Genomic DNA, 26046 nt, shown 5'->3' on the forward strand with positions numbered 1-26046 from the left:
AATTTGAACTCGTAGTCAAGGATGAGACCAGAGGGAAAAGAGCTCTAACTGTACCCCTTGGCCATAGCTGCCCTGATGCAGACTTCCAGCAACAGGAACTGTAGTTGGTTGGGAAGGCACTCTTATCAGCTTGAGAGGAAGTCTGCTGACATAACAGTAACAACCCTGACGTGGGCCAAGCTGACACACGCACAGTCTAATCTGCTTGAAAACCTTGCTACTAGTCACTCTCATCCAGCTCAGGATGCTTGACATTACTCTCAAAGACCAAGCATATGGAGAGAGAGCAAGAGTGACTGGGCTGACACCTTTAACTGCTGATTATTAAGTTCTCTGCACTTTTACTAGATATTTCTGTCCTTTGTAAAGGTTATTTATGGCACATAGTGATTTGGCAACTGCTGAATCCTGTTTTCATTTTGAGTGGAAATAAGCTGTTTCCAGTGTGGTCACTCTTATTGCTCTAAAAAAAGAGGCTGCTCCTCTAAAGTTTCCCATTACCTTAACACAAGTTTCCCCAGTTCAGAGCTACACAATAGAAAACAAACATAGCAACAAATTCCATCATCCAATTCTTGTAAAAAGTTGTCTATTCAGTTTTTCTGTATAAAAACAAAGAAATCCTGGCCAGGAAATATACAAGCCACTGAATTTTAACACATATTACAACAAATTTTGAGTTATTTGGGAACAGCCCAACAGCATCTTCTGCACCTGGTACTGAAAAACATGTCTTGAAAATTGTAAAAGACTTAGACTACACTCCATTTTCTGACTCTCTTCCCACCAAGAAGTCTATTTTTCTGTGTGGTAGGAGTATCCAAATAGTGCTTATCTGATGTCTTGTTGGAGAAGAGATAATAAATATCACTCTGCAAATGAAGATGGCTCAATATTTTTGGTTACTGCATTGTCTGAATGGGCCAGCAGTGGTTAGAGGCAACTCATTTCTACTTCTGCAACCCAAAGGTGTTGAGGGCAGACATGAAGTCATCTGTTCTTCTGCTTCACTGGATCTCTCCCATGTACAGTCTTTTGTCACTGGAGGCAGAGAGTACTGGGAAGGAGGAAACACAGAAAGTTAGGAGTCACAGGAGAGCTTAGCTACTAAATTAAAGACAAATGGATCCTGAGCACTTATTTCACTTGACTACATAAAGTAAATTTTGAACCAAACTTATTTTCTCCTCAGAAATGCTTGGCATAATTATCAATTTACTGGCAGCTTACCAAGTTTTCCATGTTCTCATTGTTATTTTTCTACCCCAAGGTATATTTGGGAGTGTATTTCCTATTAAGTTATAATGCTGCTTATACAGTTATTGCCTGCCTGTATTAATCTCCTTGCTGGTTTTTTTTAAGGCAATAAAATAGCAATGAAATGTCACAAAAAATGCTTTTTTCCAAAGAAAAATGACTTCAGATTGCAAGAATTAAGTACTATAATTCAGGTTGCAGGCCACTAGAGGGAGCAATGCTTTTATAAAAAAGCCTCTAAGGGCCATTATTCTTGTTTACCGCAAGTCATAAAAGTACAATGCAGCTATCATTCAAGCATAATGAAACACTGCTCTACCTTTAATTCAGAAGTGGATGTTCTCTGGATTCAGTGCATTATCACATTTGAGAACTCTCTATCCAGACATGATACCTCCCCCCCATACAAAAGCCAGTCTTCCAGGCAAGTCAATGGGAGATGTTCTTTTCTCTTGCATATGGACTTTACAGTTAGGTCCACAATCTCATTATGGTTTGAAAAACTAAGCTCCTCACTATGAAGAAGTCTGAATTTTGGGGCAAGCAGAGCAATTTACAAGATGAATTCTCTTTGACGTTTACCAGGCGTCAGCTGTATAAACCTCTGTGCAATGAGAGGACAGATTTCTTTTTTTGAGATGAATGACGATTCACCGAGGAGCTTAGCTGGTTGCAATTACAATTATTTGTTCTGCACCAAAGGGTCAAGATTGCTTCTTTTCTTTAGCACTCTCTGATCCAAATGCAGAGCAGTGAATAACCAAGATAGAAACTCATAACTCATTGCACTCAATTCATGCACCCAAACCTCTCCTCGTATTTTCATTTTTGGGAAAAAGCAGCTTCCAGTTACTCTTACAAGGGCTACTTATGTCAGCCTCCTGACCAGTGTAATGTAGTGACCTATCCTACAGCCAACAGGTCTTTGTTTCCATGGAAACAAATGTCACTGCAGCCCTCTCTGCACTACAGAAGATAGTCCTAAGAAACTGATGTTCAGAATGGTTTCAGCTAATGCACAGCATGGTTAACATGGCTATGGAAATGTTATCAATGCTGACTGGGTTAAATCTTCCCCTGTCCTCATGTGAATCCTAGTATTGTGAATTCTGTTACTAGTTCTTGGAACAGGGCATTTCAAGAACCAACAACTCTCAAGGTCAAAACTAATTCTTCCTAACACACTCAGACCCTGAAATCAAGACGGCACAACTTCCGGGTGTGATGGGTTTATGCTAGGGGGAAATCAAACATCACCAGAGCAATGCAACTCATCCCAGGTAGAATAAATGAAAGTAAATATGGCTGAGTTATGCTGTTTGCTCAATGCAGCACTGCTGCTTATACAAATCCTACAACAAAAAGCCCTTCTTTGGGGCTCTTGGGAAGTCATTCCAGTACTACTAGGTCCAGAAATGTTTCAGTAGTTAGTCCCATTTCCCCAGGAGACTTTAGCTTATTGACAATTCAACAAGACTTACTAATTGGTTCCTCTGGATGGAAAGCCACCTCATTTACTGAGCCAGCATGGCCTGGCAATTTGTAGAGAATTCTCCTGGAGGTTGTGTCCCACACATAAACAAACCTGCAAGATACAATCATTAAGAGTGTGAAACTTCCCAATGGTAAGACATAGAAAAGGAAAGCAACTGCCCCTAACCTGCCTGAATTTTGTAACACTTCTCCAGTTACACTTTAATAATTACAATTCTGTTTTCCAATTTTACAAACTGTGGATTTTCTGAAATTAAACCACATCACTGGGTTCAGGAAACCACAAGGACTGGATAACTTTCAGGCTGGGAAGTAAGGATTAAATCCAATAAAAAGAGACTTATGTGCTTACAAATGAGGTGCTGCAGTGCCTAACTTTCAGGCACCTGTTTTCCAAAGTGGAATGCAGTAATGAAGATCAAGAAGCTAGACTCCATCTATGGGGCACAAGGAGGGTTCAGTACCCCAGAAGGGTGATCCAAAACATGCACACTTAATGGGAAGCCACCTAAACCTAGCCTATAGGAAATGCTAAGCCAAAGGGTTTATATGAATGCATACACTCTCCTTGAAGCCCTTAGGCACCCAGGCTCCAAGCAGGAGCTTTCTTTCCTGAGAAAGCCAAGCGTACGACGGACTCTGGACTCCGAACAAGGACCCACAACTGTTTGTTTCAGGAGTGGAGATGAGCATACAGTGTTTTCCTTTAAAGACCCAGCTGGGGAAGAGGGAGGAGAAGGAACAATTTACCATGTTACATAGTTTAGTGCAGTAGTGCTCAACATTTTGGCCTCTTAATCCAGATTAATGGTGCAGGGCCAGATCAGCCCCCAAATTTTGGGATTGGGCTCTGGGTCCCCACACTGCCCCAGTCTAGTGCACAGGGTCACAGCCTATGGGGGGCCTCATGGGCCAGGGACTTAATACCTGTGCTCTTATGGGTAGGACTGCCGAGGACATGGGAAACTTGGATTTGAGAAAAAGTCCTCAGCTTTGGGAGGGAAGAGGTTGTCAAATCAAATTCCAACCTCCAAGGAGTGTCCTAACCACCCAGCTATAGATAAGGTGGGAGTTACCACCGTGCAATAGGGAAATGCAATATTTATAGGGTCAGAACAGGACCCAGATACTGTAGCCTGGGACACTCATTTGGAAAGAGGGAATCCTGACTTCTAGTTCTGTTCCTACTGCATGTTACCATCACTCAATTTAATTACAAATCCCACAGAAATAATCCTAGAATGATGAGCCCAGGACTACCCCAACCTCAAAGGACAGTGTCCTAATGCCAGGCTGGAGAGTCAGGCTACCCCTTGTGCTCTGTCTTCCTGGCCTCTGAATCTTGAAATCCTAGCTGAACAGCAGCACATCTTCAATAGGAATCAGGGAAGGGGGCTCACACATAGCCTAGCCTACAGCTTGGTGGTTAGTGTGCTCTCCCGAGACTTGGGAGAAGTAGTGCTGAACCTCTCCTGGATGAGGAGAGCCTAGAGCCCAGGTGTCCTGTTTCCTAACCGCTAAGTTATTACATCACAGGCACCTAGAAAATACTCAGGAGAAACCAGGAGACACCTACTGAGTTTTACACGCTTCTGGGACTAAGTGGGACTTAAAATCTGGCTAACAGAAGGCATTACTCCCATACTGAGAAGAGCACAATACCAAGCCTTACCAGTTCGAGTTCTCACATGTGGGCACGGAACATGCACGTCTACTGAGTCAGAGATCTTTTACAGGAGAAGGGCAAGAAACAACCAGCCAAAACTAGTTTAATTCCTCTACATACCCCCTTCATAGAAAAAGGCCATTTCCCATGCAGCTACAAAGCCACAATTTACTACTAAGCACTATAAAATTATTAGAGTTGACCAGATTTTCACAAAGCCCATCTGATCACCCTTTCCACATATCTCCCTCTACCTCTCCTGCTTCCACCTTTCCTGGCTCCATCACCTTGCTTAAAGGACACTGTGAAAGAGATGCTCAAACACTTCATATAATGGTTCAAAAATAAACTGCTGACACTATGAGAAGTTCAACTTTTAAGGACATTATGTTTATAAACAGTCTGCATTTAAAGAGGGATAAAAACCCATTACATATCAACACTCCAGAATGCAAATTTGTGCAGAAACATTTTTTCCTTGTTGGAAATGCTCTTCACTTTGTATGTCATTAGCCAATTTGTTAACACACATTTTACTGAAAAACAAGGTGGTGTTTTGACCTCAGCTACAGTGAGATTTTATAGGAGTACTTTTTGTCTATCAGAATGGAAAGAGCTATTCTGAAAGAAGCATTATGAACTGGGCAAGGCTACATTATATCCTGCTTGAACCACTTCCTTTCAAATATACCATAAGTGCTTTACCACATGAAACACTACTTGTAACAAAGTTCACATCTCTTTAAAAAAAAAAAATAAAAAACCAGTGACATGGGTTTAGGAAGGCTGCCAATTATGGACTACATTTAGACTGCCGTCTCATTTTGCTTTGCCTTGGAAACATTAGAAGAAAGAAGAATTGTTCATGGAAGTGACCAGCATCTAAGACTAATTCTATTAGGTAGGAAAAGATTTTTGACAGTCTAGTAATTGGCTTGTCTAACTGTGGATACTGGATCTGCTGCACTCAAGGCAAAAGGCATTGCTGGGTCCAAAGGGGACACTGCAAAGAATGGGAACACAAAAGATAATCAGACAAGAACGACAACCAAAAAATAGTGAGTAAAAGCCAGCTACCATGCTATGCCACTGAAAAAAGATGTTTCTGTAAATGGAACTGGGCAGCTCCATGTTTCTAGTCTCAACCTTGCAGCCAACATCCTCTGCATTAAACTCTTTTCACTGGCTATGCCAACAAATCTGGATGCCACTTACTTATGCATTATTATCAGAAATTGAGACTTTGCAGACCAATTCCTCAGCAGGCATATCTACACGAGACGTTTGCTGCTGAAGGGCTAATTAGCTCCCCGGTAAATGTCTCTGAGGCTATATGTGTGGTCCTATTAGGCTGCAGGAAACTAATAAATTCCGCAGCAGGGTAGTACTTGTAGATGCAAGTACTATTCTGTTGTGTTTTTTTACTCTGCAGCACTGCATATATAAACGCTGATACGGCTGGCTGGGGCACAAGGGTGCTTCAGTGCAGGAGCTGCCTGGCAGCTAGTCTTGCAATGGAAAACCCTTATGCCCAAACCAGCTTCTACGCAGCACACTGAGCCAGGTTGGAACAGCCCTGGCCTGGTTGATCCTTGAGCCCTCTACCACCTGGGGCTGCTCCAACCCAGCTCAACTTGCTGTGGTCCTGGGTACATGTATAAATGCAGCATCTGAGAACAATAGACTCTGGTGCAATATGCACTTGAATTTACTGAGTCACATTAATATGCACGTGTCGATGTGCCCAGTAGCACCTGTTCAATCTTACAGTCTGCAGTAGGGGTTTACAGAGCTAACTGAAGGTAGAATTTTCCCAGCATTTAAAATTTTATTAACATTTAGCTGAAACAGAATCCAGCTCTCTCCTTGCTGACTCTACTGGGCTAACTCATCTTTGTCAATCAAGTAGGTCCGTTTGAAGAGGTACAGAGTAGATCTGCTCTGTAAAAAGTACTCCCTTTTGAGGCTGGAAGCAGTCTATAAATTGTTTTAATGAAACAAGTAAGAGGGAAATATATGCTGAAAACAAGCATGTGACTTAGGTGTGAATGCTTACTTCATGGAGTATCTATTTAAACCAGAGTCAGGCTATTTAAACTCAGAAGGTGAGAACTGTGACAAATCTTTGCTCTAAAACATTTCCTCCTGCTGTATATTTTCTTTAATGTTGTGGGGGAGAGGGATGGCACTTCTAATTGGATCTTTTCACCACAACAAGCTCTTCAAGGCTCAGCAGACAGAGAGTCTAATATGTATAAAATAACTATCTAAATTTAGCCAGTGTAAGGTCCATGCAATACTGCAGGAAGCCAATCAATAGTTGGCAACCAACTTTTACACCTCAAAAGAAGCAGAACAATTATTTTCATTTTGCTTTCCTACCAGGGCTTTAACAAAAAGACTCTTGGCAGACACATAGGCAGAAATATTAGATACTGGCCTCATATCTCCTGCCACTGTTGAGTTTACTTCAGGTTGTGGGACTGCACCGAGCACCTAGGGAACTAACTTAATACCTCTGACTTTTATATCGAATCCTCAGTTCAGGACCAGCCACAGCACTAACAAATAATAGTAGCTCTACTGTATAAGTAGTAACGAATTACCATTACATGCACTTGGAGAAGGTGTCATACCAAGGTCACTTGGTCCACCAGCTGGTCCTTACGTAACTAGACAACAAAATCAAGAATTCCTCCCCTTACACATTATTATAAGCTTGTTTTTCTGCTGACTGCACCTGCCCTTATGCCCATTTTGAATCTGTACTTGCCAAGGATCTGTATACCACTCAATGTGCATTTAGAGGAGTTCCTTCCAGCTGTGTTAGCATCCAACTTCATCTTATCCCATGCCGCAATCTGACTTTTTTGGATTACTCTGTTCTCCTCCTTGGTTGTCCTTTGTTTACAGCACCTTCCTATTTCAAATCCCAGAGGAGGCTAATTTATACACATTTTTACTCTTTCAAAATCATTAGCAATAATATAAAATTGAAATAAAGCTAGCAGAGACCCCTTGAGTACTCCACTGAACATTGCTCACACAGCTCAACACACAGCAATCTAGCTCTGCTTCTGATCCTTTGGTTCATTTTCAGTTCAGCTGAACGTAGTGATACACAAGCCATCTGATTATGGTGCTTCTACCGCAGCGTACATCTAGTGCTCCAAGAGACTCAGATATGCTACAGAACATTCCTTTTCAACCACATTTTAGCTGGCACCGTAAAGTTGCTTCTAAACCTGGTTCTGTTTATTCTTGAAGGCTTACCACCCTTAAGGTTAACGGGCAGAGAATATAATCAATCTGTCACAGATATCATGGCAACACAAAATACCTCTATATTATTGCATTGATGGCCTGCTGTGTTTGGACTAGTAATTTCATTCCCAGTCCTGCCTCTGATCTTGTGAACTGTATGTGCCTCTCCTTCCTCATTTGGAAAACTAGTTTACTAGTATAGGATTCCCAGGGTTAAGCTGTGCTGATGCCTCTAAAATACTTTGGGGTGGAAGGTGACGCAGGATGATTAACTTACCGGTCTGCTGACCCGCCTGCAATTTTACTCCCATCTGGTGACCATGAACATCTCAGAAGATTCTGAACAAAACCAAGAATACATGTTTCCACTTATGAAACAAGATTTAGTTTTCCCTTTTACTTGAAATAAAGTCACCACAAGAGACTTTAAATATCACATACCCCACTTTAATGATCTCCCTTTGGAAGATGTGCCTGTAATTACAGGTTGTATTTTATTGCTGGAAATATCCAGTGTCTTGTTATTTTACACAAACTAGATACTAAATGTGGAAAATGTCTAATTTACAGCTAATTATAGCTGAACCGAGCAAAGAAATCTTGTTACTGTGACTTTAATTGGAATCCCACTTTACACATTAATCTTATCCTTCGTCCTTATTAAAGCTTTTCTGGTTTATATTTTGATCTTAAAAACAATTTACAGACAAGTTAATGGACAGTGGTAGTGCTTCATAAGCAAGCACTACTACACTTGGTAGTGTACTCACCTTCTCAAAGTTATGTACATTCCCCTGGAATATCTTTACACACCTCTCTTTAGGGGCAAATGGACGCACATCCCAGATACGAACTGTAACAGAGCACAGCTATCAGCAATTAGCTAAAGGCCACCATAAAACTGGGTGCCAGCAACCTCTGCACACCAGAGACGATGGGATTAGCAAGCCTCCAGAAATTATTTATTTTCTTTTACAAGCATTTTCTAATGAACTGAGACTTTACTGGAACTCCTGGGTTCTATGGCCGGCTCTGTCCCTGACCTACCACATCAGTTCAGGCAAATCATATATCCAATTGCTTTTAAAAAAACCTTGGTTAAGTGCTTTGAGAGTTATAGAACAACTGCAATATTTAAGTGCTATTTTTAAAATTAATACTCATATCAAAACTACTCATTCAAAAAACTATTACACAAAGTAAGCCATATTTGTTGGGGAGGGCTTTTAGCTCTTTTCTGTTTTAAGCATATATACTATCAAAAATGAATTAAATTATCAGTTACATTCAAGCAATTTTATCTAAGTCAAATCCCTTCCCTGTCCCCCTCCCCCTATCACAAGTAGGGAAATTGGAATTAAGTTTGAATTTCCATCCTTCATTCAGTACATATTTCAGAGAACCGTGTCACACTTCAGCACAGGAAGGCATTTCTGATCCCAAACCCTGAGACTCACATTCAGATTTATTGTGTTTGGGTTGCTGCTGAATCAACTGGCTTTTGCCAAAAATCATGGAACTGGGAGACAGACAAATTTGTTTTGACCTGAACAGAAGTGGGGTTACTCCCCCACTGAACATTCCCAAGCACTTTCTCATCTGTTCCAAAGTAACTTATGAGGAGCTGCTTTCATTTCTCTTTGAGATGAAGAGATGATGAGCCCTACTGGCTGCAAAAGAGCGTAACTGTATGCAAAGATTCTCTAACACTGAAACTACAACTCATGCAGGACCCCAGGCCATCATCTGTGTATCAGAAGACTAGCCCAGCTCTTTCTGTGTTCAGCTGGACAGTTGCATCAAGTTACAGTACTCCTCCCAGAACACAATGCAATTCCACTTCTAAACCAGCTGAATCTCTCTGTGATGTCTGCCTCCCTGCCTGTGTTTTTACTGAAAGACAGAAACAGTGGAAATTACCTGTGTTGTCCATTGCATTGGAAAGCAAGTAAGAGCCTTCTGAACTGAGACTGAGGCCAGTTACTGAGTCTGCGTGCCCTCTCATTGTGTATGTTAGTTTGTTCTGGCGAAGATCCCATACCTTTAGGAAAAGCATACATACATGTTACATTAATGGAGAGCAAAATAGCAGTAAGTGCAAGTAAATACAGACTGGTGGAAGGAGCAGCCTGATGACTCTGGAACCTGAATCCACAAAACAGATAGATTTGACAGAGAGGAGGTGGTAGCCAGGTGTTATGCTCTGTTCTTACTTAAATAGCTATAATGGAGCCTTTATGCTTTTACCTGTCAAGGAGAGGTTGTCATTTCAGCACTACCTTTAAGCAATGTATTTCACAAGGGTGGGACTCCCCATGCCCTGAACCAATGTGCCCAAGTCTCAGATGAGAATGAAACCTATGTCTCTGAGACAGTACTGCTGTCTGACCAAATAAGCATGTTAGAATTGTTGTACTGATTCAGGAATAGCCAATTAGTTTAAAATGAAATCACTAAAGTTGACCGTAAACATATACCAACTCTTTTCTTACTTAATTGAAGATAAAACATATCCTTGTAAAAACTAAAGCAAAGCCTGGAAACAGTGTAAACTTACAGAGGACAAGTCAACCTAGTTCTCCAATCCACACAATTATAATCAAGTGTCAGACTTCAGTCACCACCAAGTTGTGTCCATTATACCCAATATAATATGAATGTTCTCCCCAAAAGGTTTTGGGAATCTAATTTTGTGATGATTACAACGGACAAGTAAGATAAAAGAGACAGCATACCTTGATATCATTGTCTATGCCTCCTGAGATAATTTGGTCACTGGTGTCATTGAAGGTTACTGCCAATACCTGATAAGTATTTTGAAATGTCTGGACAGCAGCTTTTTTCCTGATATCCCACAGCTGAAAGAACAAGGGAAACGACAATTTAAATTATAATGCATATTTCATAGTACAACTACAGTAAGATGCTCACAAACCAAAGTGCTAAAGGATTCAATCTGGGTGAGAACTCTTGAAGGACCTCAACAAAGCCTATGGTCCTAACATCACGTTAGACTTTTTAAAATGTATTTTCTTTTTGGGGGAGGAAGGGGGGAAATGTTCTGAAAGGGAGGGGGTATGATTTGGGCTACATTTGGAAATAAACATGAAACTAACTTGGATACATTTCTTTATTTAGTATTCCTAGCACAAAGTTAATTATAAAGCACTACACACATTATTGGCACTGTACAGATTCAGAGACCCAACCTTAAATTATTAATTTCTTGGGTTAAATGGATACATGCACTTTTCTGTAGCATTTTCTTCTTCCCCCTTAGACTTGCGCATGAGTTGCAGGATGTATGATGAACTATACATTTCTATTTTACATGCTTGCTATTTAAGCTGCTAACTAATGAATCTATAAGAGCAAGACTAAGGGCAGAACCTGATCTATTTAGTTGTTTTGTTCTAGGAAAAAAGGAAAGAAAGATAGAAATCCTTTTTCCAATTGTATTCTCATGTTCTTTCCTAATACAGTAAAAGCTGCGCTGTCCGGCACCTTACAAGCCGGCATGCTCCATTAACCGGCATGCTGGCGTGTAAGGTAAAAGCGAAACCATAAGTGCCCACGGTGGCACTTCCAGTTTCGCCAGCCCCCATGGCCCAGGGCAAAGCAGCCTGAGCTGGCAAGCCCCTAAGGCCCAGGGCATAGCATTCTGCGCAGGGACCACCTCCCTGCCCCTCAGGGCCCATGGAAGGGACAGCAGCCCAAACCGACAAAGACGCCTGTTCAGGCCTCTCCATTAACTGGCGTATTTTGTTATCTGGCACCCACCATTCCCCACGGGTGCTGGATAAGAAAGCTTTTACTATATGTGTTTTTAAATGGGTGAGTCCTATTTCTCCAAATCATTTCATGACTAATGCGTAAAAATAATTAGGGAAGTTACTGAGCTGAATCAAGTTGGAATTTATAGTTTCAGTTGGTAGGGTCAGAAGGGACCTGAGCTGATCAAGTCCGACCCCCTGCCATGGCAGGAAACAGTACTGGGGTCAAATGACCCCAGCAAGGTGTTCCCCTAGCCTCCTCTTAAAGACCCCCAGGGTAGGAGCCAGCACCACTTCTCTTGGAAGTTGGTTCCAGATCCTAGCCGCCCTGACTGTGAAGTAGTGCCTCCTGATATCTAACCTGAATCTATCCTCTGCCAGCTTGTGACCGTTATTTCTTGTCACTCCTGGGAGTGCTTGGGGGAACAGGGACTCCCCCAATGCCTGCTGGTCCCCCCTGACTAGTTTGTAAACAGCCACTAGATTTCATAGACATCAGGGCTGGAAGGGACCGCAAGAGATCATCGAGTCCAGCCCCCTGCCCAAAGGGTAGGAAGTCAGCTGGGGTCATAGGATCCCAGCAAGATAAGCATCCAATTTATTCCTGAAGGTGTTCAATGTAGGTGCTTGAACCACCTCCGCTGGCAGACTGTTCCAGACCTTGGGGGCTCGGACAGTAAAGAAATTCTTCCTTATGTCCAGCCTGAAACGGTCTTGCAGGAGCTTGTGACCGTTCGACCTCGTCATCCCTTGGGGCGCTCTGGTGAACAATCGTTCCCCCAGATCCTGGTGGTCACCCCTTGATAAACTTATAGGTGGCCATCAGATCACCCCTGAGCCTACGCTTTTCCAGGCTAAAGAGTCCCATGTCTCTCAGCCTAGCATCGTAAGATCTGTTTTCCTGACCTCTGATCATGCGCGTGGCTCTCCTCTGGACTCTCAAGCTTCTCCACATCCTTTTTGAATTGTGGAGCCCAAGACTGGACGCAGTACTCCAGCTGCGGCCTCACCAAGGCCGAGTACAAGGGGAGAATGACCGAGAAGCATCTATGGATGCAAGCCAGCGTTTTGGTCGCTTTACTAGCCGCAGCATCACATTGGAGGCTCATGTTCATCTTGTGGTCAATGATGACCCCCAAGTCTCTTTCTTCTGTAGTGCTATCCAACGTAGCACTGCCAAGCCTATAAGGATGCTGCAGGTTTTTCCTCCCAAGGTGGAGAACCTTGCATTTTTCGGTGTGAAACACCATGAGGTTCTCGTCTGCCCATTTGCTGAGCTTGTCCAGGTCAGCCTGGATCACCCGCCTATCTTCTGGCGTGGATGCTTTGCCCCAAAGTTTGGTGTCATCGGCGAACTCGGCCAGTCCACTCCTGACTCCAATGTCCACATCATTAATGAAGATGTTGAACAGTATGGGTCCAAGGACAGGGCCTTGAGGGACCCCGCTGGTCACAGGGCACCACGATGAGTGACTGCCATCAATTACAACCCTCTGGGTCCGACCACGGAGCCAATTTCCCAGCCAGCAGATCATGGTGGAGCCAAGGCCACAACTGGCCAGTTTGGCCAAGAGGTGATCATGGGATACCAGATCAAAAGCTTTTTTGATGTCAAGATATATGACATCAATCTCTGCTCCCTTGTCCAGGTGATAGGTCACCTGGTTGTAGAAGGAAATGAGATTGGTCAAACAAGACCTACCCATAACAAACCCATGCTGGCTATCCCTTAGGATGTTAGCCTGGGCCAGTCCATCAAGGATGGCCTCCTTAATAAACTTTTCTAAGATCTTCCCCAGGATAGAAGTCAGGCTAATGGGCCTGTAGTTAGCCGGATCCACTCTCCTCCCTTTCTTGAAGATCGGCACCACATTGGCCTTCCTCCAGTCTTCGGGCACTACACCAGAGCACCAGGAGTTTTCAAAGATCCGTGCCAGCGGCTGGGCTATGACGCTCGCCAGCTCCTTGAGTACCCTGGGGTGCAGACTGTCAGGGCCGGCTGACTTCTCAAGGTGTTCCTTCATGAGGTCAGCATTTATAGATCCCCCCTCAGCCTTCTCTTGTAGAGGCTGAATAGGTTCAGGTTCCTTAGCCTCTCCTTGTAGGGCCTGCCCTGCTGCCCCGATTATGTGGGTGGCCCTCCTCTGGACCCTCTCCATGTTGTTCACATCCCTCTGGAAGTGTAGCGCCAAGAACTGGATGCAGTACTCCAACTGTGGCCTGACCAGTGTTGCATAGAGGGGGAGGATCACCTCCTTGGACCTGCCTGAGATGCATCTGTGGATGCATGACAAGGTAAGGTTGGCGTTCCTGACCGCATCTCCACACTGTCGGCCCATGTTCATTCTGGCATCAATAATGACTCCAAGATCCTTTTCTGCCTCTGCACTGATGAGAAGAGAGTTCCCCAGCTTGCAGGTATGCTGCTGGTTCTTCCTCCCCAGGTGCATCACCTTGCACTTGCCAGTGTTGAAACCCATCCTGTTCTTGTCCGCCCATCCCGTAACCTGTCTAGATCCGACTGCAGCCTGTTTCTCCCGTCAAGCGTGCCCACTTCTCCCCACATCTTAGTGTCGTCTGTGAATTTGAACAGGGTGCTTTTTACCCCCTCGTCCAACTCGTTGATGAAGATGTTGAACAAGCGTGGGCCCGAGGACTGAGTCCTGCGGAACCCCACTGCCCACATCCCTCCAGGTCGAATAAGACCCATCCCACCGCCACTCTCTGGGTGCAGCCCTCCAGACAGTTAGTGACCCATTTCACTGTGTAGGTGCTGACGCCACAGTCTCCTAGCATTCTGGAATAAAAGAAGTCAGAAGAAAAAGCATTTCCTTCAATTATTTGTGCAAAGATCACTGCTGTTCAAGTGTGTTATTCAAAATTTTTATTTAGTTTTTTAGTCAGTATTTCTTAGTATGCTTTTCATCACTGCAGCCATCAAAACACACATAGTACTGACCTTTACTGTCCCATCATCACTGCCTGTGCAGACAAGCTGGGGTCCCCTCCTGGCTGGGTAACAGGAGTTAACAAATGATGTATGCCCCTTCAGCCTTTTCACTCTTTCTCCCGTCTCACTATCCCATACAGCTACTGTTTTATCTGTAGATGCTGAGAAGAGCATGCTATGGGAGAGAAAGAGAAAGAAAAGGAATAGCTATGACATTCTGAAACTCTACTCTCTTCATTTACTCCCAAACTCCAACAGGAATGCTGCTGTGTAGACTTAAGTCCAACACTCAGAGGCAAATACAAAAGATGCCTTATAAGTTACTTTAGCAGGGTCTGAGCTAGTCTGATAGTGAAAAAACCTACTCTGAATACGCCCCTCTCTGCACTTACTAGAAGGGAATATACTGGCTCTTCTCTTCCCAGCATTACTTGGTCTGATGGTGGAAAGGAAGAATCTTCTGTAACCTGATATAGTGTCTGATCGTGGGAGTCATCTTCCCAAATTAATTAATGTCTTCAATAATTGCAGGGGTAGTAGAGAAGACATAAGAATGGTCATTCACTACATCAGACAATACGTCTATCTTGCCCAGTATCCTGTGTCACACAGTGGCAGAGAATAGATGCCGAAAAGGAGAGCGAACAGCATTTAAAGTCTAGGAAGTTCTGATTCAGAGGAACTAGCTCCCATGCTTATAGGTACTGAAGAGGTAACCAAGGAGGTATGCAATAGCTTACACTTACTAGCAACAGGTTCCTACTTGCCTGGGGTATTTTCCAACCTCTGCCCAAGACTAAAAAAGGACAAGTACATGTGGCAGCACCTTTCATGAAAACTCTCCCCTAAAACATTTTGCAGAATTAAAAAAACAGGAGTTAAATGAGCAAATAATAAATCAAATCAGTTCCTTGCAACTTACCTGCCATCAGTATTATAGTGCAACTCCATAACTGCGCCGCTGTGCCCTTTCAGAGTAGCATAGTTATCACAATCTCCATACACATTCCACAACACTAAGGAGAAAGCAAGAGAGAATCATGAAAAGTTAGTGATGGAAGGGACCTCAGGAGGTCATCTAGTGCAAAGCAGGACCATCCCCAACTAGATCATTCTAATCATCCCAGCCAAAGCTTCGTCTAGCCAGGTTTTAAAAATAGCTAAGGATGGAGCTTCTGCCAGTTTTCTGGGTTACCTGTTCCAGTGTTTTACTACCCTCCTAGTGAGAAAAGTCTTCCTAAGATCTAACCTAAACTACCCTTGCTCTACCTTGAGACAGGTGCTCCTTGTTCTGTCATCTGCCACCAATAAGAAAAATCTAGTTCCATCTTCTTTTGAACCCTACTACAGGTACTTGAAGGCTTCTATTAAATCCCACCTCTGTCTTCTCTTCTCTAGACTAAATAAACCCAGTTCCCTCAGTTTTTCTTCATAAGCTATGTGCCCCCAGATAGTTCTCTGCAGAGATGTTGCCCAGCCAGTCAGCCCCCAGCCTGTACCGGAGCATAGGACTATTCCGTCTTAAGTGCAGGACTTTGCACTTGTCCTTGTTGAACCTCATGAGATTTCTTTTGGCCCAATCCTCCAATTTGTCTAGGTCACTCTGAATCCTAGCCCTACCCTCCAGCATATCTACTACTCCCCCCAGCTTGGTGTCATCTGCAAACTTGCTGAGGGTGCACTCTATGCCATCTTCCAGGTCACTGATGAAGACACTGAACAAAATTAGCCCCAGGACCAACCTCTGTGGCACTCCACTTTGATACCAGCTGCCAACTAGACACTGAGTCATTGATTACTACTCTCTAACCCTGATGATCAGAGAGATCAATACCAGTTTGCTGAAGTCCCCAAAGCAATGCTCTCACAACTCACTAAAACATAGCATCTGCAATAATTGGAGAGCTCTACAAATACAAGTTTTCAACTAGAAAGTCTTCAAATGATGCATAGGCTTAATGCAAGCCCTATCTGGCTGAGATGGGTGGAAAACTTAGAGCCTTGTGGCATAGTAATTTTGGGCAGATCCTAGATCTTTAAACCCTGGACTATGTACCCATGCTATCTGTCCATGGGGAGCAGGCAAGGAAGGGTTAACCAGGCAGGGAAGCAGTACACTGCTGCTGCTGCTGCTCTCTGGGTTCCTGCTCTACCTAGAGCCTCTGGGATGAATCTGCACAGAGAGCAGCAGCAGCATACTAGGCAGGTATGTTAACCCTTTCCTGCCTGCTCCCTTGGGACAGTCAGCCAAGCAGCCTCAAGTAGATGAGGGCAGGAGGGAATTCTAATGGGCAGTGGTAAACTGAGGGAGCCCTGGGGGCAAACTTGGAATTGGAGGGGAGGAGAGATTCTTACTTTACAATCCCCTAGGCCCTTGCTGGCCTGAAATGTGACTGCTCCAAACTCAAGCTAGCACTAACAGTAATCAACATTTTTGTGGTTCAGAGCGTGAGGTGCAACAAGGTTCTTATATTAAGTCAGGGGCATCAAACATGCAGCCCACAGAGCCCTGCCTTCTGGCCTTGGGGCTGTCCCCAGGGTCGTCCCTGGATCTAATCACACACATGGGGAACATCACTTGAGGCTGGTCCATGGGCCAGAACAGGCCTATGGACCCCCTCCCCTTCCTGCCTCTACAAGCATGTCTGATTTGGTGGCTGCTCCAGTCAGTCTGGGACCCATGCTGTGTGGCATGGATCCCAAAGCAGGGACCACATGTGGTACAGTCAGTCCACTTCAGCTGGTCCAAGACCTGCACTGCATGCAATGTTTGTTGGTACTATGTGCAGCAGAGGCCCCAGACTGGCCAGAGCAGATGCAGTGTGCAGCACAGTCTAAGAGCTGTTGGGGTTGGCATATGTGGTTCAGCCCAGCAACTGTGTGAAACGCAGCTGCTGCTCCCATCCATTCCAGCTACATGTAGCATGAGTCTCAGCAGCTGCGGGGTGGGGGAGGGGGATCCAGTTTGTGGACTGGCTCCACACCACTCATCCAACTTGTGGGTCCAGAGGAGTTTGACACCCCTGACTTAAAGTATATTTATGTTCTTAGACCAAGCAGAATGTATGAATTAACTGCCATAGGAAGAACTGACTCTACTGCCCTACCAAGCATTAATATATTATGTTTGGGGAAATTCTTTCTTAAGAAACTAAAATTACTTTCTACTACCTCTGTTCAGTTCCTGTACCGGAACCTGACATGAAGATCAAGTCAGCCAATCCTAACTGCTGTGACAGCATATCTCACACCATGCACCTTGTCATAACGGGGTCCCAGATCAATCAGTAATGGCATTCAACTGGTCAACAACACCTTGATTTCTTCTTTGATGTGTAATAGGTGTTGCCATGAGAGTGCTGACATGCTCGCTCCACTGCCAAGGTGAGTTGCTGCACAACTGCTTGAAGGCATAATCCAGTGGTTCTCAAGAAGGGTGCCAGGACATTCTGGGGTGCCACAAGATCTTTTGAAGGGTGCCACAAGGTGTGAGCAGATAAGTGCAGGCTGGTCCTTGCCTGACCACTGCCCCACCCCCTCAACAAAAGGCAACCACTAATAAAGAAATTAGACTTTGAAAGGGGTGCTGCTCAAAGGCCCTTACATTAACTAATGTTAAAGATGGTGCCTCAAACTGCTGGCCTGGGCAGCAGTTTTGCTCACCACCCTGCGCTATTAGGAAGTTCATTTGTATGACATGGCTACCAACTCACAGATGAGCCTGTCAAATCCTGCGGAGGCCAAGGTGTTTCCATTGGGGTGAAACTTGCAGCAGTAAACTTCCCCTTCGTGTCCTGAAAGCAGCATAATAGGAGCCTGCAGTGAGGAGCACCTGGGAGGACCCTAGAAGACAGGAAAGGCAGGCAGGGGTAAGGAAGCATCTGAAAGCAGCTGGGGTGGGTTCTCACTGGTTGTGTGTGCCAGCTAAGCAAAGCTGGGTGGTGGGGGTCAGGCCGAGAAGCAGATACGACCCAACGGATGCAGAGATACCCAACTCCACAGGATGGAGGTGGAACTAGGATTTTATGGTGCTGGCAGCAGCTTCCACATTGTGAAAGGTGCCAGAGCAGGATGCCACCCCTACCCATAGCCCCTGCCGTGCACACCGTGAGGCTGGGCCCCCTGCCCTCACTCCTTGCACGTGGTGTGGGGGGGGGAAGGACACGGGATGGATGACACGGGACGGATGACACGACAGGGCTGTGACCCACTCAACAACAGGCAGCTGGAATCAATTCATGGCCCCATCCAGCACTGTCAGGTGTACGATAACTTATCGCATTTGTATGACAATTCCCACCCTTGCGTGAGGTGCGATCAGTAAAAGTATGGGCAGCTCAAAATGATCATATTTGTTGAAAATACAAGTAAAAGCATTCAAAATATAGGCTCAGGATTTGTTATCAAGACGACACCTTTTATTAGACCAACAAATTTTTGCAAAATCAAAAAAATGTCTCTGCAAAAGTCTAATAAAAAGATATCGTCTCCACTACGAGTCCCAATTGCGTTTTCCTGTAGACCAGTGGCACCCAAATCCTGACAGACTGCACATGTGCCACAACCTTAAATACCTCCAGCAAATTTTGGTCGTATAAAGTAACTATAGTAAGTTGTTATTCAGTGCATGACAGTTTTTCAGCAAATATGATCATTTGGGGCTTCCCAATACGACAACTTCCTATTTAGGATCTGGCAACGCCGCCCCCGCTCCGGGCCCTGCCCCCCGCACTCACCGCCTGCAGCAGCGCTCCCGGGGCTGCCCCGCCCGCGCCGGGCCCCAGCAGCAGCTCATGGCGGGGCCGTTTGGGCGCTGCAGGTACCACAGCGAGCTCCGGGCCTGGGCCTGGGCCCGGCCCCGGCGCCTTGCGCTTCTGTTGCTCGATCATGACTGCGGCCGGCTCCAACCAGGCCTAGGAGGCGACAGGAAGCGAAGCGTGGGAAAGACCCGCCTCCGCCCTGCGCCAACTGGGCGCAGCCACCGGGCTCCCCCCGATGATTGGCCCGGAGCCTGCCACACCGCCCCTTCCACTCTCCTTCCTGGCGCGCCGAAGGCGCTCAGGCCCCCAATGGCAGAGAGCGGATGGTGGGGAAAGCAACGGGGACGCCGATTGGATGCGCCGGGGTCCGCCCTGCACCATGCCGCGTTGTGATAGGTGGGGGCGTCGCGCAGCTTGAGGCTGTGCGCAAGATGGTGGCGGCGGAGCATGGGGGTGAGTGAGTGAGTGCGGGCGGGCGGGCTTGGGGTCCCCTCCTGCCCCTGTCCCCGCCCCCCCGAGCCCAGGCTGCACGTCCTTTTCCATGCTTGACGCACAGTTGCTGTGACTCGGGTGGTGACTTAAAACTCAGCTCGTCTTCTCGTCCCAGCGGTGGGGGAAGGGTTGATTTTTTTTCCCCCCCACTCTTTTTTTTTTTTTTTTTTTAATAATCTCCAAAACCCGCCGGTATTTCTAGCAACCAAAAAGATGACACCTGTGGGAGGGGAGAGGGCAGCTCTGTGCCCGTGCCCAGCCTTTGCCCCTTACTCCTGAATCACCCCCCAGGGCGCTTTGTGTCCAAAAGTTTGTCCAACATCTTTCCCAGCTACACCCCTTGAGTCAGGGAGGTGCATGCACTACCCTGCCCCGGATCTATCTAGGCAGGTGGTCCAGTAAAAGATATTAAAATGTCCTTATATTACAAAAAAAAAAACCCCACACAACAAAAAGCCCTGATAGCCTGGGTTTAGGTATAGTTCAAGGAACAGTAAGGAACAAGCATCAAATATTAGAAGAATGTTATTTAGGGAAGTGAGAGGGGGTGATATGGCTGCCAGTTGTCTTTTCAATGCCTTTACAGCGTGGGCAGGCGAGTCTGGCCCCTGGGCCAGTTCCACCTGGGAGTGGACTCCATTTCTCACGAGCCCCTGCCTGTGCAGGGGCCAGTTTCCATGGAGACTCCCACAGCAGCCAAGATAGGTGGGCTGAGGTTTCCAGGAAGACCAGCCCGTGAAGTGCTAGCAGGAATGGCAGTGCCAGCCTCTTTTTGAAGGGAGCTGTGCTGTGGGCAGCAGCAGTGCGAGCTCAGCTGCTGCTGCCTGTGCATCTTGGAGGGGGCGCTATGGGGCATTTTGGGGTGTCTATAGCTGCCCCTGCTGGCAGGGTGCACCTGGGCTCCAGAGTAGCTTTAGGATCTTGCAGCAGTGACAGTGGGGTCTGGAGTCAGGACAGAGCCATGGTCTTTAACTGGGCTCCAGAGCAGCTTTGCACCCAGCACTGCTGGGCCCAGTTTCCATGGGAACCTTTACAGAGTGGCTGCTGTTGGGGTCTCCATGGAAACTGACCCCAGCCACATGGGTGGGGGCTTCTGGGAAATAGAATTCAGCTCCCAGCTGGATCCCGCGTTTTGCCCACCCCTTTTTTTACAAGATAGTCTCTGCAGTGTCTCCTGGTAAGTGTTTTTTAACAGTGATTCCCCAAATATGCCTTTGATAGTCTTGTGCTATAGGTAGTAGGAAACTATAAATAGATGGGACTAGTGGCTTTTAAAACAGGTGGGCAAAGCATACAAGTTACCAGATCCATTTTCCAGCTGTGGATAAACTCTATGTTGCATTTCCCTGTGTACAATAAACCTTAGAATATCTGTACATGGGTGGATCATGGGGCTGTGGCTCATCAATACCGCCCCAGAACCTATGGGGTGAATGCTGCCATTGCTTACCTCACTCACCCCCTTGCCTGCCACCAAAATCAGCAGTGTGGAGGAGGTAAGCAGTAGTGTTCATCCCTGGGTTCCAGAGCCATGTCAGTGCAAGCTCCTCCAGCCTCTGTACTGACAAGTGGCTGAGCTCAGAGAACTGACTCACTGCACATGCACTACGCAGCTGAAGGGGGATACGACTGCACTCTAGCTTGGTCCTGTGTATATGACACTTATCGTTCAGATGCTTCAGAGAGCTCCCCAGAAGAGGGTAATGTTGTATTCCCTTTTCATAGGAAGGAGGTACGCAGGCATATTAGTGATTTGCTTGTTTTTCATGTAGCGAACCAGGATTGGCCAACCTCTACATGCAGAGGCTACCTGTGCTGCAACAGTGCAGGTCGGGCAGGGGATAGTAGCACAATAGCAGATTGGGAAGGGTGCAGACCAGATTTGTGGCACGCCTTCCAAAAAGGTTGACCACCATTGCTGTAAACTATTGACAGCACTAGTAAAAAGAACCCTGGTCACTGGGCTCATTCCTTACCCACTGACATCTACTGCTATATTGTACAACGTAATCCCATTACAGTGATGGGGTTTTCAGAAACCAAATTGTATTGCAATCATACCAAAGTGTGCATGTAAACTTTCCAAAAAGGCTTCCATATGTGCTATTTTAATCATTTAGGACAATATTTTTCCATGAGTTGTCTGTGCATTTCAGTTATGAATGTGGTCGCTCCACAGAGGAATACCATCTATTGAATGAAACTGAAGTCAGATGGAAGAATAGGAATGAATTTTGGAGTGCATACTTCTGAGAGAACTTCCCTAATGAAGTCTGTGAGATTTGAGACCATGGAGACATTGCCTGAACTCTATGAAATTTTCCAAGGAGAGGTATGTATTGTCACTGCTTAGAGTTAGACAAAAATAGGGAAGGCATGAATGACTTGGGATACTAGGGGTAGCTATGGGTCTTTCCCTTTTTAAATTTCCAGTTCAGAGTTATCCTTGGTTACCAGTGGGAAAGCAAACAGATGTAGAAGTAGCTAGATAGCCTATGTAAAATCATCTGCTCTTGTGTCAGTCTAGTCTTATTAAGAGAGAGCTATATTTATGGATGTTATTACCATTACAGATATGCACTTGAATCTTGTCTTAGCATTTTCAGTATGAAGATAAGGAAGGCACAGGATACTGAGAGAGAGATTTCTCTCTCAGTTTAGAATAAATGCATGTCGGTGAAGGGAATTTGTTTATGAAGATCCTGTACTGTGGACAAAGAGAGGACTTCAATTTACAAATAAGTTTCAGTGCTGACAATGCAGCACCTTCACAGGTCCAGAAGCTGAAGAAAAATATAGGAACTAATTAATACTTAGTATTGTAAATATTTACTATACTATGTTTTGTGGTGGTGGTTTGAGCTGTTGACTTGCTTATTTCCTTAGATATCGTCCAAATAAAACTATAAGAAAACTGCATTGCTAATAGAAAACCCTCTCTTCTTAAGGAGTAATGACTGCTATTTTAAGACGATTAGCTAAATTGTGTTTTCCTAAATGAGAGTTTTCTTATCCAGCAGGAAAATATGTATCCAGAGATTTTCAAGATGATGATTTCCTCATGCAAATCTTTAATCTTTTGACTCAAATTTGAGAGAGATCTTGAAAATGTTATTGTTTTAATTTTGGTGCCATTTGGAGCGTGGGGATAAAGCTTTCTATTTTGCCTCATGCTGTGAGACAATGTGACTTTAGCTATTAAAAGCTGATAGCAGCTATTAAATCCAGCGTGCAGTCTGTTGCAACCTGGAGTTCTGAACTATTCTAATATTATAAAAGCCTAAGTCTGTCTGTCTGTCATACTTTATTTGCACTCTGGCTGTTTGTCAGCCTATCGGGGTGTTCCAAGCATGGGGGAGTGCTGCCATGATTCTGGAGCCACTCCGAGAACTGAACAGAGCAGGGCTGGGGGGAGCCAAGGCCACCAGCGCTGGCCTCTGCTACCCCACCCTGCTCCCTGCAAGCTGGGCCGAGGACTGGACAGGGGGCGGGGAAGCCGAGGCCAGCAGTGCTGGCCTCGGCTCCCTCATCCCACTCCCTGCAATAGGCAGAACAGTGGTGGCATGGGGCATTAGGTAGTGGCACTCCATCCCAGACCCCTGCCCCTCCACCCCCCGTCATTCTTGCTAGTGTACAGTAAAAGCCCCGGTATCTGGCATTCTACTAGCCAGAATACTGTATTAACTGGATTTTTCCAGCCGGCTGGGAGAACGGGGGGGGAAAGCTTGCACGTGGTGGCTGCCACCACCCCTTGCCATCCTGTGCTTCCACCAGTCTGCATCTGGCCGAAACATCCACCCTGCGCTGCTGCTGCTCTGTGTCCAGCCAAAAACTGCCAACCTCAGGTAATCTGAATTTTTAGATACCTGGCACCCCCCATTCCCCACTTGTTGGATAATAGGGCTTTTAGTGTACTACAAAGGGCTCGCTCCAGCTGGTAGTGACTGAGTTTAACACCAAAACGTGCAGTTCCCTTCATATTTTTCTAATAAAAAAAAAAAATTAAAACTGACCTGACATTGTTTGAAAATTGTCATTGGAAGAACCCATCTCCAAATACTAAAGAGAAAAGAAGGGGTAGAGTTTAAGGTGCAGGCAGACATAACACTTGGTCTATTCCACAAACTGATTTGGGAATCTGTTCACAATTGTCCTGGTTTAGAATTGTCCATGCACATACCGACACAGGTTCCAGGTGGAACAGTCACCTTTTTAGGCATGAGTGCTGTCACTATGGCTCCTGGTGGTAATTTATACCCATCCTGGAGCAAGTGGCCCAGTATCCCCTGAGTAGGGAAGGGAAGACCCTGATTGTGTGGATGCCAGGGAAGAAGAAGAATTCAGTTGCCCATAACTGCAATTTTCTAATTCTTCTCTCACTGACATGGAGTTTCAATAAAGAGCAATTGAGTTCAAGAAAGATAATTCCTGCATATTACCAAAATCTGTGTGGTGGGACCCTGACTGGCTGCTTTCCTCCCAGGAGCATGTTCTTCCAAGATATTCATGTATTTATTTCAATTCCTGGTACTGTTCCAGTGTTTGGTACATCACAGGTTCCTTTGGGAAGGAGGGGAGGCCAGTTGAGAGGGAGTAGGGGGAGATACCAGGATGCCTTATTCTCCTCTCTCAGGGGCTGGGTGATCTAGAGGGCTGTAAGGTCTCTGGCCCAAGATACTGCATTAAGAACATTTTCCTGAGGGGTGGCTAGGTAGGAAGGAGGTGTCTGCCTTGCTTCTTGGTCCTAGGGAGCTGGATATTCTGGGCTTGCCCAGGTTCTCCACAGATTTGAAGCAACAATTTTGCCCTAACCTGCTTATCAGTTTCTTTCCATTTGGGCCATTGCAGGCTGATTTGAGGTGGCTAGGTAGATGGAAGGGGTACCTCTGCTTGCAGGTTCCCCAGGATGCTGGGTGCTCTGGTGGGCTTTTCAAGTTTTCCATGTTAGTTGCTGAAAATGGAATGGAATTGTGACCAGTTTCCTGGGGCGAAAGTGCTGTTAAACACACTGAGACTGGGCAGCCCCTGGAAATGCAGAAGTAGTGATACCCCCTCTAGCCATCGTTCCCTCCCCATCAACACCCAGATCAACTTGGATTGCCGCCAGAACTTGGTCAGTTGTCACTGATGGAATAAAACTGACAAGTGGCTTGGAGGAAAAGTACTGTTCAAAATTTGCAGACACATTGGATGGCCTCTCTGGAAACCCAGGAGCAGAGGTATTCCCTTACATACCTGATCCCTGACCCCTCCTTCAGCCAGAATTAGCCTGTGATGGCATAGACTGGATCAAATGCAGGGACTATTGGTTAGGGCAATAAAGTTCTGGCTACATACCAGAGTAGCCAGTTGCTCTGTGGGGGTTGAGTGCTGGGGTGGGGGAGCTGAGGAGTGGTACAGTGTATGATGTCTGGAGGACTGACCAGACACTAGTCATAGAAAGCTTGGTGTCGGCAAATAACCCCAAGCCAGTTCAAAGAGGATCCATTCAGAATAGTACCTGATTTTTTTTTCCCATGAGCTTTAAACCATTCTAAATTGGCTTGTGCATCTGAATGCTTGCAGTTTAAACCACATTTAAAAACAGTTTAAGTGTTATGTCTGTCTGTAACCTTAGTGTATTCTTCATCCACTGGCATTGGAAGAAGGGGTGGGCAATTATTTGAGCTGGAGGGCCATTTAAGGAGTTTTGGTGAGCTGCTGAGGGCTGCAGTCAATCCTCTCTGGCCATTGTCAGAGCTTGAGGAGGGAGGGCTGTTTCACAGCCCTGGAAACACTTTAGCTCTTTTTAAAACTACAGATCAACGCATTGATACCAGTCTTCAGAACAGCTAGGATTTCAGCATTAGTTGAGCAGGAAAGGGAAGGCAGGTCATTTCTTTTAAGATTGTCATGTCCTTGCTCTATGTAGCCATAACCCTGGAAAAAACATTTTTCCCCTAATATTCTAACTTTGCAAACAAGGTGCATATTGTATTCCAGGACATGCAAGAAAATGTTATACTTTTCCTTGTTTCAAAAGCATATACTCTGATGTAGTTTAGCAAAAAGTAGATTAGTAACTACACAAACCAAGTAAAGGAGGAGAAAGAGAATGGTAGTGAAGGAAATTATTAAATGAAAGAGAAAATTGGTGTAATAAACAAGATCTTTCAGTCTGTGCTTATATTGATTTTTCTTTTAGGTTGCTACTGTAACAGAATATGGAGCATTTATAAAAATTCCAGGCTGCAGAAAACAAGGTTTGTTTCTCCAGACTTAGTTCCATGCTGGTTTGATTAATTCATACAATTATCTCTTTGCTGAAGGACTTGGCAGCTTTTAGAAAACTGAAAATCTGCCTGTTGCCTGCATCTGCCTATTTGATTTACTGGTTAGCTAGGAAAACTA

General features: G+C 45.2%; 2 protein-coding genes across 4 annotated transcripts in view; one reads left to right on the forward strand and one right to left on the reverse strand.

The window, feature by feature from the left end:
- Positions 1-569: 569 nt before the first annotated feature.
- On the reverse strand, positions 570-19369 carry SNRNP40 (small nuclear ribonucleoprotein U5 subunit 40). The gene is made up of 10 exons (XM_090058010.1): positions 19141-19369; positions 18118-18247; positions 15327-15420; positions 14414-14579; positions 10417-10539; positions 9602-9722; positions 8452-8534; positions 7959-8020; positions 2739-2842; positions 570-1057 (listed from the first exon to the last, which is right to left on the reverse strand). Exons 1-10 carry the CDS (start codon positions 19291-19293, stop codon positions 1008-1010), a joined length of 1086 nt encoding a protein of 361 aa, XP_089914136.1. The 5' UTR covers positions 19294-19369; the 3' UTR covers positions 570-1007.
- Positions 19370-19493: 124 nt separating this feature from the next.
- ZCCHC17 (zinc finger CCHC-type containing 17) overlaps positions 19494-26046 on the forward strand; it is a 94319-nt gene continuing 87766 nt past the window's right edge. Inside the window, exons 1-3 of one of the 3 annotated variants that reach the window (XM_090058012.1) lie at positions 19494-19617; positions 21836-21988; positions 25841-25898. In XM_090058012.1, coding sequence (XP_089914138.1) covers positions 21854-21988; positions 25841-25898 — 193 coding nt within the window. In that variant the 5' untranslated portion in view covers positions 19494-19617; positions 21836-21853. Of the gene's footprint in view, positions 19618-21812; positions 21989-25840; positions 25899-26046 lie in introns of all 3 variants that reach the window. The other 2 variants (XM_090058011.1, XM_090058013.1) reach the window with 2 other exon arrangements.

This window comes from Crocodylus siamensis, chromosome 7 (assembly GCF_052110815.1).
Source record: "Crocodylus siamensis isolate JL-2025a chromosome 7, ASM5211081v1, whole genome shotgun sequence".
Classification (NCBI taxonomy): domain Eukaryota; kingdom Metazoa; phylum Chordata; order Crocodylia; family Crocodylidae; genus Crocodylus; species Crocodylus siamensis.

Bases quoted from the DNA above. Each gene is read 5' to 3' on its own strand.
- SNRNP40 (XM_090058010.1), bottom strand. From the start codon at position 19,293: ATGATCGAGCAACAGAAGCGCAAGGCGCCGGGGCCGGGCCCAGGCCCA. The intron at 18,248-19,140 runs GTGAGTGCGGGG...CCTGTCTTCTAG, and splicing joins CGGGAGCGCTGCTGCAGGCG to GGTCCTCCCAGGTGCTCCTC. The intron at 9,723-10,416 runs GTATGCTGTCTC...CTTTTCCTAAAG, and splicing joins GCATAGACAATGATATCAAG to GTATGGGATCTTCGCCAGAA.